The sequence below is a fragment of the Vanessa cardui genome, chromosome 12 (assembly GCF_905220365.1).
Source record: "Vanessa cardui chromosome 12, ilVanCard2.1, whole genome shotgun sequence".
NCBI lineage: Eukaryota > Metazoa > Arthropoda > Insecta > Lepidoptera > Nymphalidae > Vanessa > Vanessa cardui.
The window spans coordinates 11,387,188-11,406,475 of NC_061134.1; the positions used below are offsets into that span (position 1 = coordinate 11,387,188).

At 32.9% G+C, this 19,288-nt stretch overlaps 1 protein-coding gene across 9 annotated transcripts in view; it reads left to right on the forward strand.

Moving 5' to 3' along the window:
• The window catches only part of LOC124534504 (protein yippee-like), a 103,810-nt gene that overhangs the window by 59,758 nt on the left and 24,764 nt on the right, over window positions 1-19,288 (forward strand). For 2 of the 9 annotated variants that reach the window (XM_047110419.1, XM_047110420.1), the window contains exon 2: window positions 9,308-9,358. The exons of the other annotated variants lie outside the window; for them this stretch is intronic. In XM_047110419.1, the coding sequence (XP_046966375.1) occupies window positions 9,324-9,358 (35 nt within the window). In that variant the 5' untranslated portion in view covers window positions 9,308-9,323. The remainder of the gene's footprint in view (window positions 1-9,307; window positions 9,359-19,288) is intronic. 9 annotated transcript variants of the gene reach the window in all.

Here is a 19,288-nt window from a genome sequence, read left to right on the forward strand (position 1 = left end):
ACATAACAGTACTCAGTATTGTTGTGTTTCGGTTTGAAGGGTGAGTGAGCCAGTGTAACTACAGGCACAAGGGACATAACATCTTAGTTCCCAAAGTTGGAGCCACATTGACGATGTAAGGAATAGTTAATATTTCTTACAGCGTCATTGTCTATGGGTGATGGTGACCACTTACCATCAAGTGGGCCACATGCTCTCCGCCAATCTATACCATCAAAAATATGTATGAAAAATATTTATAAAAAATGATATTGTTACACACAGATCTTGCTTTTAAAATTTCTAATAAAAGATAATTCAACGAATATTATATCGTGACTGTCAGTCGTCAACAAGATAAATTTTATTAAAATATTTATAGGTCTGTACCTGACACAATTTGCGAACTTAAATGTTATTATGCAGTTCCATTTAGCTGCTAAACTTGTTATCAGGTTGTACAGTAAAATGGAATGGCATTTAGACATTGCATCTAACAAAATTCACATGCAGGAAACATTATGAGCCAGAGAGTTCTATGAAAATTAGTGTTATGAAAGTTATTAAGTTTTCAGATTATAAAGACTTAGAAGTTCCTTTTTCGAACTGTAATAGCCCGATTGAAAATATGATTGCATTTACCCATGCATTGAGAATAATCAGCCCATTTAATAGTGTGGGTATATGTATGTATATATTATTTATGTCGAGGTCATCATATCATAAATTTGCAATAGTAAGAATGTTACAAATAGATCATACTACTACTAAGAAAGATGATATACTTTTATTTCTATACAATAATATATGATAAAATACGAAATGGTTTAACGAGACCCTTCGCTTGATAGTACCTACGGCTTAACGGGAAACAATGAAAACCCTGATAATCAATCAATATAAGAAATCAGTAAGTCCAGCAAAGTCGTATCGTATTTATTATATAGCCAAAAATGCTATAAAGTCCGACAGAGTTCAAGGGAATCGCATACGTTGCAAGCTATTTACGAATGTACAAAAACTCGCACGTATTTCCGGCGCCACAAATACGAAGCAATTCGAAGAAGTCGTATATGTAACCGACTATACACGAATATTTACAAGCAAAGCTACATTTACCTAATATTTTCGTTATTAAGTTAAATAGAAAACAAAGTTGTGTTTTTGTAAATGTCTAGCTTCAGTCTTATGATTGATCAATCATTTGTACATTCCGGAAGTTATTCGTACAATACCACGTGCGCTACTCACGACAAAGTTAGTACAGACTATTATTGAATTAAACTTTTAAATCGCTACTGATTTAGCAGTTGATAACCTATAATCTACTCACGTGAACGCTCAGAGATAAGCCGAACTATATTCGTTCGAGTTCATTAACACCTCATTCGATTCGCACGCACTCGCACGTTACGGAAATATAGTCGAATACAATTTTCCACGTTATCGTATGATGTTTGAAATAAAACGTGATTTGTTACGTCATGTGTCATTCTTTAATTACTTTCTATTGATTGATCTTTACATGACATATTAAAAAAAAATATATCAAAATCTTTCTATACATTGTAATTGTACAACCAGCCCAATTAGAATTTTCATTAACGTCTGTAGCTCAGATATAAATTATGATAAACATTTTACAACTTTGACACAATAAATTATTTTTAATAAAACTCATTTATATATTGATTTCGTTTCAGAACAATAACGCTGTTTACATAAACGTTTCGTGTAACAGTACCCTATTATATGTAATTTCTATGTACATATCCAAAAATCAGCTTCCTCAATTTATTTACATTTCAAATTGCCTATAATGACTGGACTCTGTGACGTTTCTAGTCCACGGTTTAATTTTAGAACATCGCTTTTTATATTGAAACTCTGTGATTTTTTTTATAGGTACATCAACTTCACATATTATAAAAATTAAATATACTTAAAACAAATTCTTATATCTTATATACCATTACAGATATACACATAATTTCCTTTAAAATTTACCATAGCTTTTTAATTAACTAAACAATTTTAAAACCTATACGACATTTTATTATCTACATAAATAAAACAAAGAGATGATGATTATATTGCTTATTCATGATAAGCAATATAATCAGGTATCGAGATATCTGTGACCACAATAAAAATAATGTCAGGATTTCGTCAATGATATTGAAATATTTTAAGTACGCTCATGACGCTGTCACATTTTAGAATGCTCTATAAAACCCGTGTGGTATAAATACCCTTTACAACTATAAAACGTACATTCGTGTAATTGGCTTTTTATTGCTTTTTTTAATATTACCTTGTTCTTTGAACTTCTAGAAAGTTCAAGGACTATGTCGCATTGCGATAAATCAACTGGAGAAACTAAACTAAAACATCACGTTCAAACGCTTTAGAATATAATCGTTGCAGACGTCTGAGCTGGACATATGTTTATTCTTTATAAGTATTTTTTATGGTATAGGTCGGTGGACGAGCAGATGGGCCACCTGATGGTAAGTGGTTACCATTACCCATAGACAATGACGCTGTAAGAAATATTAACTATTCCTTACATCGTCAATGTGCCATCAACCTTGGGAACTAAATTGTTATGTCCCTTATGCCTGCAGTTACACTGGCTCACTCACCCTTCAAACCGGAACACAACAATACTGAGTACTCTTATTTGGCGGTAGAATAACTGATGAGTGGGTGGTACCTACCCAGAGGGCTTGCACAAAGCCCTACCGCCAAGTAAAAGTAAAAGTATATAATTTTTTAATGTATTTTATACTATTAAGGACTTGATCGATAAAAGCCATAGTTACGAATAATATCATCGAGATTGCGGTTTATAATTTAGATCCAAAAGGGAATAAGTACATCTGCTAAAACGTAGTTTAGTCTTAATCGAGTATCAATTTCGAAGCTCATATAAATACATGAAGTGGTGATTATGTATTCGTGGAATTTCGTTTATAATCCCGCATTTACAGAGTATAAGTACGCTGTTTGTGTAAATCCCTTGGTCCTAAACCTGAACACCGGATTTGGCGTGCAATCGGATTATGAGATAACTACCTAGAGATTGCAACTGATTACTAACACCGAAATCGATCATCGGCAGTTTTATTGGTTCGATTGGACGATTTAAATAACGATGTTAAAGTATCGCTAATTGTATTCGCAGTGCGACTCTACTTTGCAAAAAATACTCAAAATTTAAGTCTCTGTCTAATCATCGCTGTCAGTCCGTATGTTAGCTTATATCTTTAAAATTACGCAACGGATTTTGATGCGGTTCTTTTGATAGAGAAAGTGATTTTAGAGGAAAGTTTTTGTATATAATATATGGACAGTATATCAAAGAATGAAGAAAAAATCTGTAGTATATTTAGTATCAGCATTGCACCCGTGCGAAGCTGGGGGCTAGTCACTAGTTCTCTATAAAATCTTATATTTTGTTGTTCTATAATAATAAGTAACCCAGGAATCAAATACATATAATTCAACAACAGTGTTTTTATATACCCTGTTGCTGTTTCGCAATAATACATTTAACTTAAAATGTTTTTAAAGTTCATAAAGATTTATACAGTTATAATACTGTTATAATTAATTTATATGTATATTTTTATGCATAGAGTTCTGCAAAGTATGTTTTGCTTTTGTTTTAAGATACCGTACTGTAATTAACTTAAATAATGTTTGAATAACTGACCGTGAATTATTAACTTTTTTGCGCGTTCATCGTACAATAGAACGAAACCGTGGGATTTATAAACAAAGGGTTCTGATCATAATAATAATTGTTAGTCGAAATTTTGAAGAAAGTTACATCACTGGTTTCTCAATATATTTTTGCACGTGGTTTTGCTTACGTGGGTTTCGCTTTAAACAGAATTTATTTACTACAACAACAACAACAACAGCCTGTAAATTCCCACTGCTGGGCTAAAGGCCTCCTCTCCCTTTGAGGAGAAGGTTTGAAACATATTCAACCACGCTGTTCCAATGCGGGTTGGTGGAATACACGTGGCAGAATTTCTATGAAATTTGTCACATGCAGGTTTCCTCACGATGTTTTCCTTCACCGCTGAGCACGAGATGAATAATAAAGACAAATTAAGCACATGAAACAGCGGTGCTTGTCTGGGTTTGAACCCGCAATCATCGGTTAAGATGCACGCGTTCTAACCACTGGGCCATCTCGACTTTTACTTATTTATTCAATTGCAAATTGATACGGATAGACATAGAAACGGTCATTAATCTTAGTTAATGTTTGTCTGTGTGTGTCAAGTTGGAAAGCTGATTTGTGTAACAATTGAGGCGTGGAGTTATGACGTATAAAACACTTTCATATTTATTATTTACACGAATACATTATCATAAATATATGAAAGAAGTGCCTAGCAAATGTATAAAAATAAAATAATACTTTAGAAGCTCTATAAAAAAATATTTAACTATATACCTATCCAATAACATTAGAATGTCTGTTTGTAATAATAATAACGCTTTTACTAAATACGGTACATATGCTATAATTACATTTTTTTCGATGGTTGTCAGTTTGTGTCGGCTAATCTCTGGAATGGCTGGACCGATTTTGATAAGCATTTCACTGGTTAAAAGCTAATGTAAAGAGCAGTAACTTAGGCTACAGTAATATTTTTTTTTTTTTAATTTTAAAATTCAAACACGCACGAAGTCGCGGGCACGACTAGTTTAAAAACACGGCTGCCCCATATACGAGAGTCACATACTCTATACAACTCATAGTATCAAATGATTAAATTAAATCATAATAATTCGAGTATCCTTTTCACATTAAAACGATCGTTCTATTGAATAGTATGTTCTTTATGCAAATGTTACAAAACTCTTTCCCGTATAAACTACTCTAAAAGTAATACCGTTAAGAGTACTTAAGACTTGGCTTAGATTAGTTTTATTTCTTTAAGTGTGCCGTCTCGAAGATGGTACCGAGAGAAAAGGTTCCTCTTGGGTACAATATTGCCTCAATAATGCATCGGTATTCTCTTTAAAAACCATGCAATCCACACCTTATACAAACAAATGAAATAACTCAGTAACCTTATACCCTTCCAATATAAAAATAATAATAACTAGTAATTAATAAAAACAAAACACAACTATCTGTTTTTCATTCAATATCACTGCATAGTATAAAACAGTCGCTTTCTCTGTCCCTATATCCCTTTTTTATTATATTTTAGAGAATCAAACAATAAGATAAACTAATGGGATATGGATATCCAAAATTACATATATCAGCTAAGTTTCAACTGGTAATAAAAAAGATTTCCCGTAACAGGAATCGAACCCGAGCCTCCTGGGTGAAAGCCAGGTTAAATCTTTAAAATTACGCTACTGATTTTGATGCGGTTTTTTTAATAGGTAGAGTGATTCGAGAAGGAGATGATCATTATAGTAAAGAAAGACTGATAATTTTAGAAGTTTCAACTATCGTGTCATATCATTACACCCGTGCGAAGCCGGTGCGGGTCGCTAGTTGAATTATATTCGGATTAAAAATATCGAAACTTAAGTCAAGAATGAAACTGTATCAAAATAAAACCTCGACCTCTGACGTATGACACGAGTTCAATGACCTTTGACTAGGTATTGAACGAATGGGATTGAAATGGTTTACTTAAGGATAATACAACACTTTGCATAAAGTTCAATAGTTCTATAATATACGCAAATAAGCTTCGTAACATCTACAGATACTGAGAGGTTCAACTTTCAATTTGCTTACGAAGTTTTAAGTAATTTAATTAATAAACATTCACCTTTACTAAATAATTATAAAGTAAAGTTATTGAAAGATAAGATCGTGTGTTATATGAAATTTAATGAAGATGTTTTAATTACTGGTTTAATGATTTCATTGATCGATGTGAGTGCTTTCTTAATGTATGTTTTGTATTCTGGCCGAAATGTGCTATAATTTCGTTAAAATTTTAGAAAAAGATATGTTTTGAGAAATTTCTATTCGTACTCAAAAGAATTCTCATCAACACATATAATAGACACATGTAAACACACATGTAATAGAAAAATGGATAAGCAGGGTAAAATTACCGGAACTGTTTTTCCTATGTTTATATATGTCTGTTACAACTTACAACGTACCACGAAACCTCTGTTTTTATTCTGAACTATTGTAACTTTTTGAAAGAGTTTTCATTTCAAATGTTTTTACTAGTGAATTTCTAGAATACTAGCTCTCTATAGAATACATCGACCTAGCCTGAGCTTCATACATTTATGATACAAATCCTTTTATCAGAATCCGTCCAAACGTGATTGAGTATCAAATAACAGAAACTTTCCATTTATAATACGTCGTACATGTAGATCATTGAAATATTATTATTATATAATAAAGTTCACATCAGCTTTTATCGAGATGTACTCAACCAATTTCAGAAAGACTGACAAAATAATGTCGTCTTCTTCTATTGTATGATAACTAGCTGCTCGCTGTCTCACTCATATTATTTTTTCAAATTGTACTAGCAAATTTTCAAATTCAAGGCTTCAAACAAATACCTGAGTTTTTTAATATAATCGAATATTTAATAATAGCATCGGCCTGCGAGCGAGAGAGAGAAAAGACTTTCTAGTTCAGCTTTTGCATTTTTTAACTTAAATGATTTGTTGATTGCTTAAGACGTGATAACGTCGCTTTACAATATAAATTAAGATTTTGAACTAACACTAAATTGGCCGTACATTTAGTAGTAACGAGTTATCAAACTCCGCTAGAGTTTTTAGGGTCGGTAGTTGTTACACAGAAAATTCCCTCCTTGGAGTTCAATCTTCCTTGATACCATGTTTAATTAAATTCTGTTGACTGTGAAAGAGCAACAAACATACAGTTACATTCGCATTTATAATATTAGTATAGATGACAGAATTATTTAATTATAATATGTATGTTTATTTTTCCAATGAGCCTATACGACTACGAGCGAAACGCGTAACTATATACAAGTTTATATTATTTTACGACCCGAGCGTTACAATCAGGAAGACATTCGACCCACATTTTAAACCGGTTGAACTAGAACCAGCTGATAAGAAAACATACAGTGTGTTATAAAGTACTCAATAATCGTGAAATTGTAAATCAACTATGTGTGTATAACAAATAAAGATCACGCACACATTCAAGATTTTATCGATCAAATATTTGACACGTTTTTTAGGATTATTTTATTGATACTAATAGTGTTGATACTAAAACGCTTCATCTATTGCAATTATAGATACATATAGTATGACACAAATTAGATGTAGCATCGGAAAATGCAATGGAATGAAAATAAAACCGATTACTGCCGATTTACACAACCAATTGAAATAGCTCCCTATCGCGCCATTCGACGCTATTCGTCGTTATAGATTCTCGCGTCAGAGAAAGCAAGTGCATGTAAATCGACGTGTCAAATTGACGAATATATTAAGTCATATGATATTACAAGTTATTACGTTTGTGCAAAGATCATATTCGCATGAGAAATAAATATTGATAATTTGGGATAGCGTTCTTAATTCGGATTTAATCGGTTTTACGAATTTTGCCGATGCGTCATCTAAGTTGTGTCGTACTATACCTACAATTAATAGTATTCGTATCTCTCGTAAGTTTCAGCTATCTGCATGTGATTTACGTACTTTATAGCAAGTGTAAACAAAACAAGACCTGCATAATAATTATTACGTATTAGTTCGAACTATTAATTTGTGTTGATACAGTGCCAATTCAAGGTGATTCAAATGTCTAGAAAATGCAAAGATACATAGATATTGAATCTTAAAAGAAATGTTTCAAAGTTCGTTTCTATGTTGCGAGATCTCAAAATATATTTTTCTAATTTCAATTAAGATATGATTCTTTTATTTTAAATACTTTTTCAATATTCACATTTGATTCATCGAACCTCACTGAGCAAATTCGATTAAAAGAGGTGATATACAATTGATTAATGTGATACTTTATACTGGCTGGCATATCTAAAAAAAAAAGTAAACAAATCCCGACGACGATATTATCACGCATCGATTCCAATAAGTCATTTGTTTACACAGGAACAGCTGACTTGTGAGCGAGCGAGTTGACGGGGGTCCCCTCGCCTCCCACAGAGGTTAATAATACGGGCAAATATGACCACCCGCATTAAAACCTTTGTTGTCATACCAATAACTATGTTTTTTTTTTAAATATAAATGTATATGACATAAAAACCTACAATTATGTGTTATAAATAAATTTATACATTGCCACTGTTGTATTATGTACCAGATTTGAACATTTTTCTTTGTAGTTTTTTTGGTGCGTACCAACTATAACTACGAATTCATAGAAAAAGGGCATTCACTATTCAGGAATGTTAATCATAAATTAAATAAATATTAATATTTAAATATTAATTGACTGGGAGCGTGGCGTCTTCTGTAATCCGGCTACTCGGAGGTCGGGCTCGGAGGATGGTTTGAGGTTGGGAGTCCTGGCGCTGTGTGGGCTCATGTTGACTGGGCGTCCATACTAGGCCTGGTGTTCATATAAAAAAGTGTTAAATCATTTCACTTTACCTTACATAGATTAGATACTTTTTCGAAATGCCAATAAATAAAAAAAAAAGTATATACATAAATAAATTATGTATGTACTTCAAATAAGTAAGCAACTCATTTCGTTTTCGTTTTTTCAAATACCGAAGTGAATCGTTTGAGAAGTTTAAAAGTCATTTACCAGCGTAATTTCCAAACGGTATCAGAAATAGTGAGCACATAGATCGTTTTCGAATATGTACGGTTGAGTGAATATATATTCTAAAATCCAGGGCTTTGAAATGGTTAGTAAGTTTGCGAACTCTCGACCAGTTTGAAGGAGTGTTGTTAACAAAGCACTCTGAGCGGTGAGGCCCTACCATGGTAACGTACTTTGGTAATTCGAAATTTCATTCGAAGTAAAATCACTTTTAAATTAAATCTATACATATAATAAAATTGGATTGTCTGTTTGTAATATTAAAATAGCCCTTTATTAACTCAATGCATATGTATACAGGTTACATTTACCGAAATAACATTGTTTACGATTTTTGTCTGTCTGTCTGTTTTTCCCGGCTAATCTCTGGAACGGCTGAACCGATTTTGATAAGACTTTCACAGGTAAATGACTCATATAATAAGGTTTAACTTAGGCTATAATATTTTGTTTAATTCAAACGCGTACAAGGGCACAGCTAGTGAACAAATAAAATTAATTATTTTATTCTTAATGTTTCAGGTAAATATCTCCAAAGATGACCACGTCTTTGCTGGATCGGATTCGTTTACTGTGAGTTTATATTATGAATTCTTAAAACGAATTTACACGTGAAATCTCGTAACGTTAAATATAAAAAGAGAAGAACGTAAAGGATTTAGAGGTAACTTCATGAAATAGCGTTAACGTTTTAACATTCAAATTTATCGTCAACGTAAACGCTTAAAATTGTGACTGGCAGGGAGACGGTAAAAAAGCCAGCAGTAACAGCATATACTCGTTGAAGTTATTATCATTAAGGCGTTAATTATATACAAATAAAAATTAAAAATTGTTACAATAAAAATCATGACGAATAGAATAAGGTAAAAATGCTAGCATTTCCCTATTGAATCATAACTCCGATCCTCTGAGCAAAACGAAACAACCCTCCTTTCTCTAGTGGATGTAATAAGGCGAGATGTTGTACTATGAAGGTTTAGTTGTATTATCCCAACAACTAAGTGCAAGTGGGACTAGATGTGGTATGTAGGTATATGTAGTATATGTATGTATTTAAATTAGTAAAAAGTAGTAAGCATTGAGTTTGCTGTAGTTAGTAATTTTAACTTGAATTAGAATTGTTTTAATGCTTACACTAGTGGACTGTTTAGTCTACTTAAATAAAACCTTTTTACTGTGCCTTTTTTGACTGGACGTACAGACTGTAAGAACGAAATTATAAAAAAAAAAAACAATAATCTCAATCAATATTTAATGTAAGGTTAATAAGAATAGATGTCATTACAGTTGAGTGTGTTTAGGTACCATAAGATTGTGAGGACAATATGCAATAGTGAATCAAATACGTACATCAAGATCATGTTTCAATCCGAGCAATCATTTCTAAATCATTCAAGGACCTTACTTGTGCTCAATCAATTCGTGATCAAAATCATAATAAAACATACATTTAAGTGTGATTTTGCAATAGTACGTAAGTACTAAAACATTTACTAGATTAAATTAAAACGTAGGTGTTACGAAACGAAAAACATTATTGTTTATTTTGTTTAATATAATGTTATTAATATGTGTTTCTTAACTTGGGAAACATAGTAGTAGAATAAATTGAATTATGTAATCAACGAGGGTATAGATGATAGCGCACCTTCGGAATCAAAGGATCTTGAAACTCCTGGCTAATAAAGATATGATTTGTTTGTTGGTAGTAACAGCATAGAATTAGAAGACAGAGGCAAGAAAACGTTTTTTTTCTAATAAATCAGCCTACGCCGTTCGTACAGTGTTAGTGTAGGTATTGTGATTATATTTAAAAGACACATATCTCTGTATCTTCAATTATTTCGATTTTGATGATGCCAGGAACCAAAATTGATGGTAATGTCATCTAATCGATTTCAACCATGACATCGCAAATTTAAAGGGAGACTGACTAACTATGCTAGGCATCTTATAGTCCACAAATGTTCAGCAGGAGTACTTCTATACCCTCAATCGGCTATACGGATGTAACAATTCCACATTCTAGACTCTACGCTGTAACAAGTTCTCCAGGTCTCTATAGATATAGGTTACGTCCAAATTCATCCAAACATTTTCCAAAACAATTAGAAATACATTCACAATATATTTCAACAAAATTGTTCTAAGTCGTAGTCCGTTACTTCGAATTTCGCTCCGTTGAATATCGTTCACGGCCGATTGGGAACAAATTGAGTGAGAGGCGACTTTAATCGGCTTAATTTCAGTTTCGTAACATTTATATATTCTCCATACAACACCAAATATAACGTTAATTAGAACCAGCGCCTATAATACAATTAGCGATGAAATAATTAAATAAAATAACAGCCTACACCTGTTCCAATGCCGGGCGAAAGGAAAAGAGTTGAGAGTTCTTCCATCACGCTGTTCCAAAGCCAATATTTGCTTACATATGTGAAAGACTTTCATTAACTACGAAATAATATATAAACAAAAATTAAGCACATGAAAATTCAGTGATCCTTGCCTGATTGGACCCACGTGTCCTTACCACTGAACCATCTCGACTATATATAGATGAAATGACAAATCTAGTTCCTCTTTCTTATTTAAGAAGTTATAAATATTTTCCTATAAAGACGTTAATTCCTATATTTCTCGAAACGTTCATTCGTTACCATTTGAAATCCTTAAAACCATATAAAGTATTCATAGAAAGGCAATCATCCTTGATATCATATTATTCGTATGTTACATATATATGTTGTGTGTATATTACATATTTGTTACCATCACTTTACCACTAAGCCTTATACCAAAACAAATGATTATAAATTATTTAATTACCATAACATTAATTTATTAAAGTGTATGCAGCGCTGGTCACTCATCAAGGTCTGTTACCAGAAATGAAGAATTAATTTACTATATATATATAATTTATTCGTATATACTGATATACGTATATACATACTAAGAAATTAATATAATTACGTTAATTAAAATACCGCAGTCAGTATGCGCGCGACATTCTCATAAATGTTTTATTATTTGGGAATAGAGTTTTGTGTTAGAACAATTTTATTTCTCAGGTTAATCGTCGGGGTAAGAAAAGGTTCATCATCTTAAGGTGATAAGATCTATTTTCGTGTGCTCAGTGTGAGCGAGAATCAGCTTTACTGATTGAAAATGCCTTGCAATGATTTGATGTTTAGATTTAAAAGGTACTAAGAGCTTAAGACTTGATCAGGGAATGAATTTTAAAACTGACGAAGGTTTTCTTATGACTGTACATAACTCACACTAACAGTTGGGCTGAAGCCTTATCTACCATGTGCCAATGAGGAGTTCGGTAGAGGATCGGTCGTTTGCCAACTCTGGTGCAAGATAAAAAATAATGGATTTAAGGATAGAGAAAGAAGTCTAGACTCTCAGACCAGAAATAAATCCGATAAGAAAGATCCAAAATTCCATGCTTTTGGAACCCTTGAGTATACTAACTAAGCTCCCGTAGTAGTCCATTAGAAACCAGATCGTTACCCGTTAAAGGAGGCTGCCAAGAGAAGGCGCCAGTGTCGAAAAGATTGTCTGTTTCACAAAAGGATTAAAACACGCAATATACGAGGGACGTTTTAATAAAATTTTCTATATTGTTTTAATAAGCTTTTTATGGTTTATCCTTCTATGATAATAATGTCATATATCAGCAGAGGATCAGTTCTGTCACAAGAAACATCACAATTTGTATTATGACACGCTGACAACGTTTTATGACGACGCATTAACTCTTATAAATTATCGTGAATGTGATATAGTATGTCAGAGAATTTATCGTCCTTTTTAGGCCATGTTTATTAAAAGGCATTGTTTTCGTGTTGTTGTTCTAACGTATATTAAACTGTTCTACTAACTCCGAAAATTTGTGTTTATATTTCATCTTGTGTTCGCCGGTGAAGGAAAACATCGTGAGGAAACCTGCATGGGTCCCATTTCATAGACATTCTGCCACATGTGTATTCCATTAAACCGCATTGGAACAGTGTGGTGGAATATGTTCCAAACCTACTCTTCATCTTTGTTTTATTTCTTCTCTTCAAAGGGGAGGAGGCCTTAGCCCAGCAGTGGGAAATTTACAGACTTTTGTTGTTGTACCATACTATCAGATATATAACCTGCAAAAAAACTTCTCAAATCTAAACATGAATTTAAAAGAAAGAGATGAACTGTCATTTATTTCGTTTTCAAAAATTTGTATCACATATGCTTGAAAAATGAACGATAGTTTATAGTCTGCAAATTCGAGAAACTTTTGAAATGTACAATTCTGTTGAATGCTTAAATGTCAAGGCGTGGGCGTCACTGCACCTTTGAGTAATCCGATTAATTAGTGTGTATTATCATAAACCTGATAGTTTCGCGTACAATGAATCGAAAATGATATTTAGTTTATGAAATATAAGCTTAAGTAACTAAATGATTAGGTGTTTTTTTAAAGAATTCTAGTATAATGTCACACACATTTGTTTCAATGGTTTGCGCAGATATCCGATCTCCCCAAATATCCAGTAATATTTGAAAATTTTACACACATTTTTTATCATTAATAGTGAAATAAAATATTACAATTTCTTGGAATTTTTGGCTCGATAAAAGTATTATAAAGAAGGCTTGTGATGGAATATCACCGCGATACCCTGTCTTACGGGTTATATTTAGATGTGGAAAAATTCACACGAATCATAACGGTTTCTTTACGATCTTTTCCGACAAGAGATGGCTTTCTATGAACACCTTTTTTGGACCTTATAAAGCGCATGAGCTGTTCAGACATCAAGGCCTTAAAATCTTTAGTGATGCCTGGGTTTGAATCTACATGATTCCGTTGAGAACCATGTAAATCATCAAATGGCCAATTTCGGCTCAGACATAAATTTACGTTAAACAATCGCTTGCAGATTAACAAAATGAGTTAGACATTGCGCCACATACGCTCGGATACTGTCGGTGTCAGCCACGGTGCCCTTGCCCCAACAATCAAAAGAAAGAAGCGATACGAGCCCCTTGATTGATCCAGTATATTATTGTGTAAAAGGTAATTTGTAAAAAAACATATTTGTTAAAGTATTCTCGTATTGTTTTTTGATAGATATACTGTAGGGTTTTATTGGCTGACACCGACTCCAAATATAACAATAATTATAACTACATGATATAATCGTTAATCGACTTTTAAGTAGTCTAATATTTTTCATTTCATTTAACTTAGGAAGACTCTAAAAAATATGTTGAATACGCAATTATTTTTATTACTTTTTCGTGCACATTAATTTGTTTTAAAATAGTGTTTTGTTTGAAGTCGGTTTTTCTTTTTGTAAAAATTTTATTTATTTTTTGATTTTAAGTGAAGCTGATGTTGACTAACTATTTTTTTTAATACGGATAGATTAAGCGTTCCGTTTATATGAGTCAGAAACTACTTCGAGGACAATTTCAAAGGAAACTTGCGAATAAAGCAAAAATAGACTTTCGAAAATGCGGATTTAATACGTCACGCGGCGTAAACTACAAGGATCCCTCGAAAGAGCTGTAATCGAACTCAGCAAAAAAACTTTGAAAAAGACCAACTATATTTCGTACATCATATGACATCACATCACATACACAAAATTTGATTAAAGATAGTAAGAAATTCTGCCCCATATCGCACCCTAACTGCGAGCCGTATAGGAGTTCCATCACTACATAGTATAAAACAAAGTCGCTTTCTCTGTCCCTATATCTTTCAATCTACGCAACGGATTTTGATGCGGTTTTTTTTAAAAGATAGTGTGATTCAAGGGGAAGGTTTGTGTATATAATACATGAACAATATAGTAAAGAAACACTGATAATTTTAGAAGTTTGCGATGTGATGTCGTATATAAACAAATTCTGTAGTATATTTAGTATCAGTATTGCACCCGTGCGAAGCCGGGGTGGGTAGCTAGTTGATTATAATATTCGACTATGATAATTACATAAACATAACCACATTACGGAAGGTGACTCAAATATCCAAATAACCTATAAATAAAAGATTCGACCGAGTATCGCTAACGTGCTCCTCAGAATTGTTCCGTTCCCTTCCGTTCCGTTACTTTGTCATGGATCCTGTGCTCAGAACCTTACCAAACTTTCACCAAATTACCCTTGAAGTATATATTTTATAATAAAAAAAGAATTATCAAAATTGGTTAACGTGATTTTCAGTTATTCACCTATTTGTCGCGCATATACATAATGCAAATTTAAGACTTATGTCGTTTTCACATGGATTCCATCATCGGAAAAAAAAATAAAAAAAATGGGACCCCACGGGAAGCACTACCTTTCAAACAAAAAAAAAATTATCAAAATCGGTCCACCCAGTAAAAAGTTATGAGGTAACAAACATAAAAAAAAAAAAAAAAAAAAAAAAAAAAAAAAAAAAATACAGACGAATTGATAACCTCCTCCTTTTGGAAGTCGGTTGAAAATGAGTTAGACATTGCGCCACATACGCTCGGATACTGGTTAACTTGCGCTGTGGCGTATCAGCGTGTCGGCCAGTGCACGTGTAACAAATATCAAACACAACTATCTAAACAATCTCGCATACATCGTAACTTTACACGATTTAATATAAAAGTTCACAGTAATTTACATAAAAAAAATTATGTACTATTTGAATATCGTAGAAAATACTTGGTGGTAGTGGCTTTGTGCAAGCCTGTCGGTGTAGGTACCACCCTATATTTATATATTCTACCTACAACAATACTTCTAATTGTTGTTCCCATTTGAAGAATTTTTTTATGATATGGTTTGGCGAACGAGCATATGGGCCACCTGATGGTATGTGGTCGCCATTACCCGTAGACAATGACGCTGTAAGAAATATTAACTATTCCTTACATTGTCAATGTGCCACCTTTGGAACTAAGATGTTATGTCCCTTCTAGTTACTTGTAGTTACACTGGCTCACTCACCCTTCAAACCGGAACACAACAATACTGAGTACTATTATTTGACGTTAGAATAACTGATGAGTAGTATGAGTGGTACCTATCCAGAAGGGCTTGCACAAAGCCCTACCACCAAGAAATGTGAGCTGATATAAACACACTAACTTATCTTAGTCCAAAGTTGGTGATATCCTACATAGATGGTCAGTGGTGATCATCTAACGAAAAATACAAAAATTTACGATAAAATGTGAAAGTTTTTCATCGTCTTTTTATAAAACTTCAACTAATACTAACATTGTTATACTGTCTTTTGTGGAAACTCATATCAGTAAGTGGACACTTTCACGATGTAACAAAACCATTGGCGCACGTCTTCAATATCTATCTACAAAGTCTTTCTTTTAGGGCGACCCTTAGGGTATAGAATAAATAATATGCAGTGCGAATACTCGCAACTTGTGTATTCGCTATGCATTTTGTTATTTATCAACAAGACCAACTCTCTAGTTAGGACATCGTCGGACCTACTCGGAATATTCTATATTGCTGTATTCGGGTCTGAAGGATTTGTAAGCTAGTGTAATTTACAGGCATAAGCGGACATTACCTGGGAACCCGTGATTACCTGAGTTTTTTTTTTTTTACATGTGTATTGACTGTGTACAAATAGCTTATAGAAGATACAGTTCCATTGCCTATGATCATAGGTAATATATAACCCAAAGTGCATCTCTGCCTTCAAATAAAAAAAAAACTTTAGTGAAAATATAAATAGAAAATAGTTTGTATACAATTTAAAGTCATTTAACTCGTCTAACATTTTAATATGAAACTTTTAATTGTATACATCACGATAAGCCCGTACACATGGAATGAAAATCATACGTGTACAATGGCTTGCAATGCTCGCTCGTAGTAAAAACACAAAGCGATAAACTCCACGTGTGTTGATCCTTCTTACTAGCTCATTTGATTGCGGAAATAATTATAGCTCTTGGATTATTGCGAATTGGTTTCAATGTCAATAAACTTATCTGTTAACGCAATCGAAACTAATCTCTAAATCAAAGGACTTGAAGCTTAATATGGTGCGTGCCTATTGCAAGCTGTTGCACTTCATCAGGTTATGTAAATGTACGCAGCTGCATGGCGGCGTGTTTAACGTTTTATGTCTATTTCAAAGAATTCTAGTTCGCAAACTATACCTCATATGGAATAAAATTGCGCGCATTATTATAATTGATGACTTTTATTTGATTGCATAAGAGCCTGTTGTCTTTATCAGTCGTGTCTTGTTTGTCTGACGCAATTGCCGTGAACCGAAAATGATCCCAGTATAATCGACCTATATATTCGAATATAAAATTCAGCTTATCGCCTTATCTGTGCATTTGATAAGCCAATGTTTACCAAACACGAAGCAAGCCCGAAATAATATTTGTTCGGCTATATTTGATCTAGTTTTGTTGTATTTCACATGGAAATTGTTCATGGGTACTTCACCTTACTTTTTATATAGTTACTAGTGATCCCCCAGGGCATCGCACGGGTACAATACTGATATTAAATATTCTATAGAATTTATTAATTTACGACATCACCTTAGAATCATCTAACATTATCAGTGTTTCTTTATTATATTGTCCATGTATTATATACACAAACCTTCCACTCGAATCACTCTATCTATTAAAAAAAACCGCATCAAAATCCGTTGCGTAATTTGAATTTTCTAAGCATTCATAGGTACAGACAGCAGAATCGACTTTGTTTTATACTATGTAATGATTAATTTAATATTAAAGACAATTAAGACAATAAAATAAATTAAATTAAATGAACAGAAGAGAATCTATCTAACTACTCTGTCCTAAAAGACACAAACAATAACCTTGTGTCTCATGGGTCAGGAAAATGGTGACACATATGTGTCTGACGGGACAGGAAAATGGTTTAACCCGAAGAGCACCACTGAAAAGTTTGTGCGGGTTTAGTTTATATTTTTAACAGTATTCGTAAATAAAACTTAGAACTGCTAAGAACTAAACCTTATCTTCTAAGAGGATGTGATTGTATTTTAATTCATTTGGCATTGATTACAAGTGCTGTTTTGATTAATCATTGCAGCGAAGTATCATTAAAAATATATAACTTATATTCAGTTGTCATTATTTTTTTAGCTGATTATTGAAGTAATTAGTGACAGAAATAGAGTACTTGTACAACATGAATGATATTTCTATATTTGCTTCGGTATTTATAATAAAGTTCAATAATACAGTAATGCACAACAAGCTATTGATCATGAATTTGAATAATGCGATGTTGTTGCAGATGATCTCGTGTCTAATTATAGATCGACTGCAATATATTAGTTATTGGCGAGACTTCTCACGATGTAAGGGGATCTCATTTTAGTTTATTACCTGCTATCGTCATCATTAGTTGCTCCTCGTGACTCCGTCCGCGTCAAAGTCTTTATCGAAGTCCCTTCCCTTTATGTCAAATTTCATAACACCGGTAATTATTTATTTCAGTATTTTTGACGTTTTTTATGTGTATGAGTCGAGATGGCCCAGTGGTTAGAATGCGTGCATTTTAACCGATGATTGCGGTTTCAAAGCCTGGCAAGCACCGCTGATTCATGTGCTTAATTTGTCTTTATAATTCATCTCGTGCTCAGCGATGAAGGAAAACATCGTGAGGAAACCTGTGACAAATTTCACAGAAATTCTGCCACATGTGTATTCCACCAAACGCATTGGAACGGCGTAGTGGAATATGTTCCAAACCTTCTCCTCAAAGGAAGAGGAGGCCGTTAGCCCAACAGTGGGAATTTACAGGCTGTTGTTGTTGTTGTTGTTGACGATTTGAGGTAAAAAATAGTCAAACAGTTAATCTCCTTTGTATTGTTATCCATTTGATGACTTAAAACGATTAATTAGCATCTAGATCGTCATTTCTACAACCACTTGTGACATTAAACGGTCTAGTTAAACCAGCCAAATGTCCAGATGTAAATCTAGATCATAGCATTAGAGGAGCAGCTGTTAGTACTTGAATAGAGTACTATCATCATTAAAGATCAGATGATTAAACATATTTAAAAATAGAACCTCAAATAAACATTACACAGCGACTGTATTGATTCATAATACTTTGTCTTCTTCTTTTCGAATGACAAAAGACTGTTGAAAGAAAGAGATGTATGGATGTAAAGCTTTATGTGTACTATGTTGATTATATTTCATGAATTAAAGTAACGTAGATTTCATTGTAAATAAGTAAATGCCATCGGAAAGGATATTGTTATGAATTTACAATGTACCACTAAATGTTTTAGTTTTTTTTTCTTTTTTTTACATAAAACATTGCAGTGTCATAATTTCTCATGATAAAAACACCTCTGTCACGAATATATATATTTTTTTACGATATATTTCCGTAAACAATAATATTATCTTTTGATGATAAAATAAACCATAGTTGACTTTTGAATTGTTATAAAATACCCTAATTAGTCTTTGT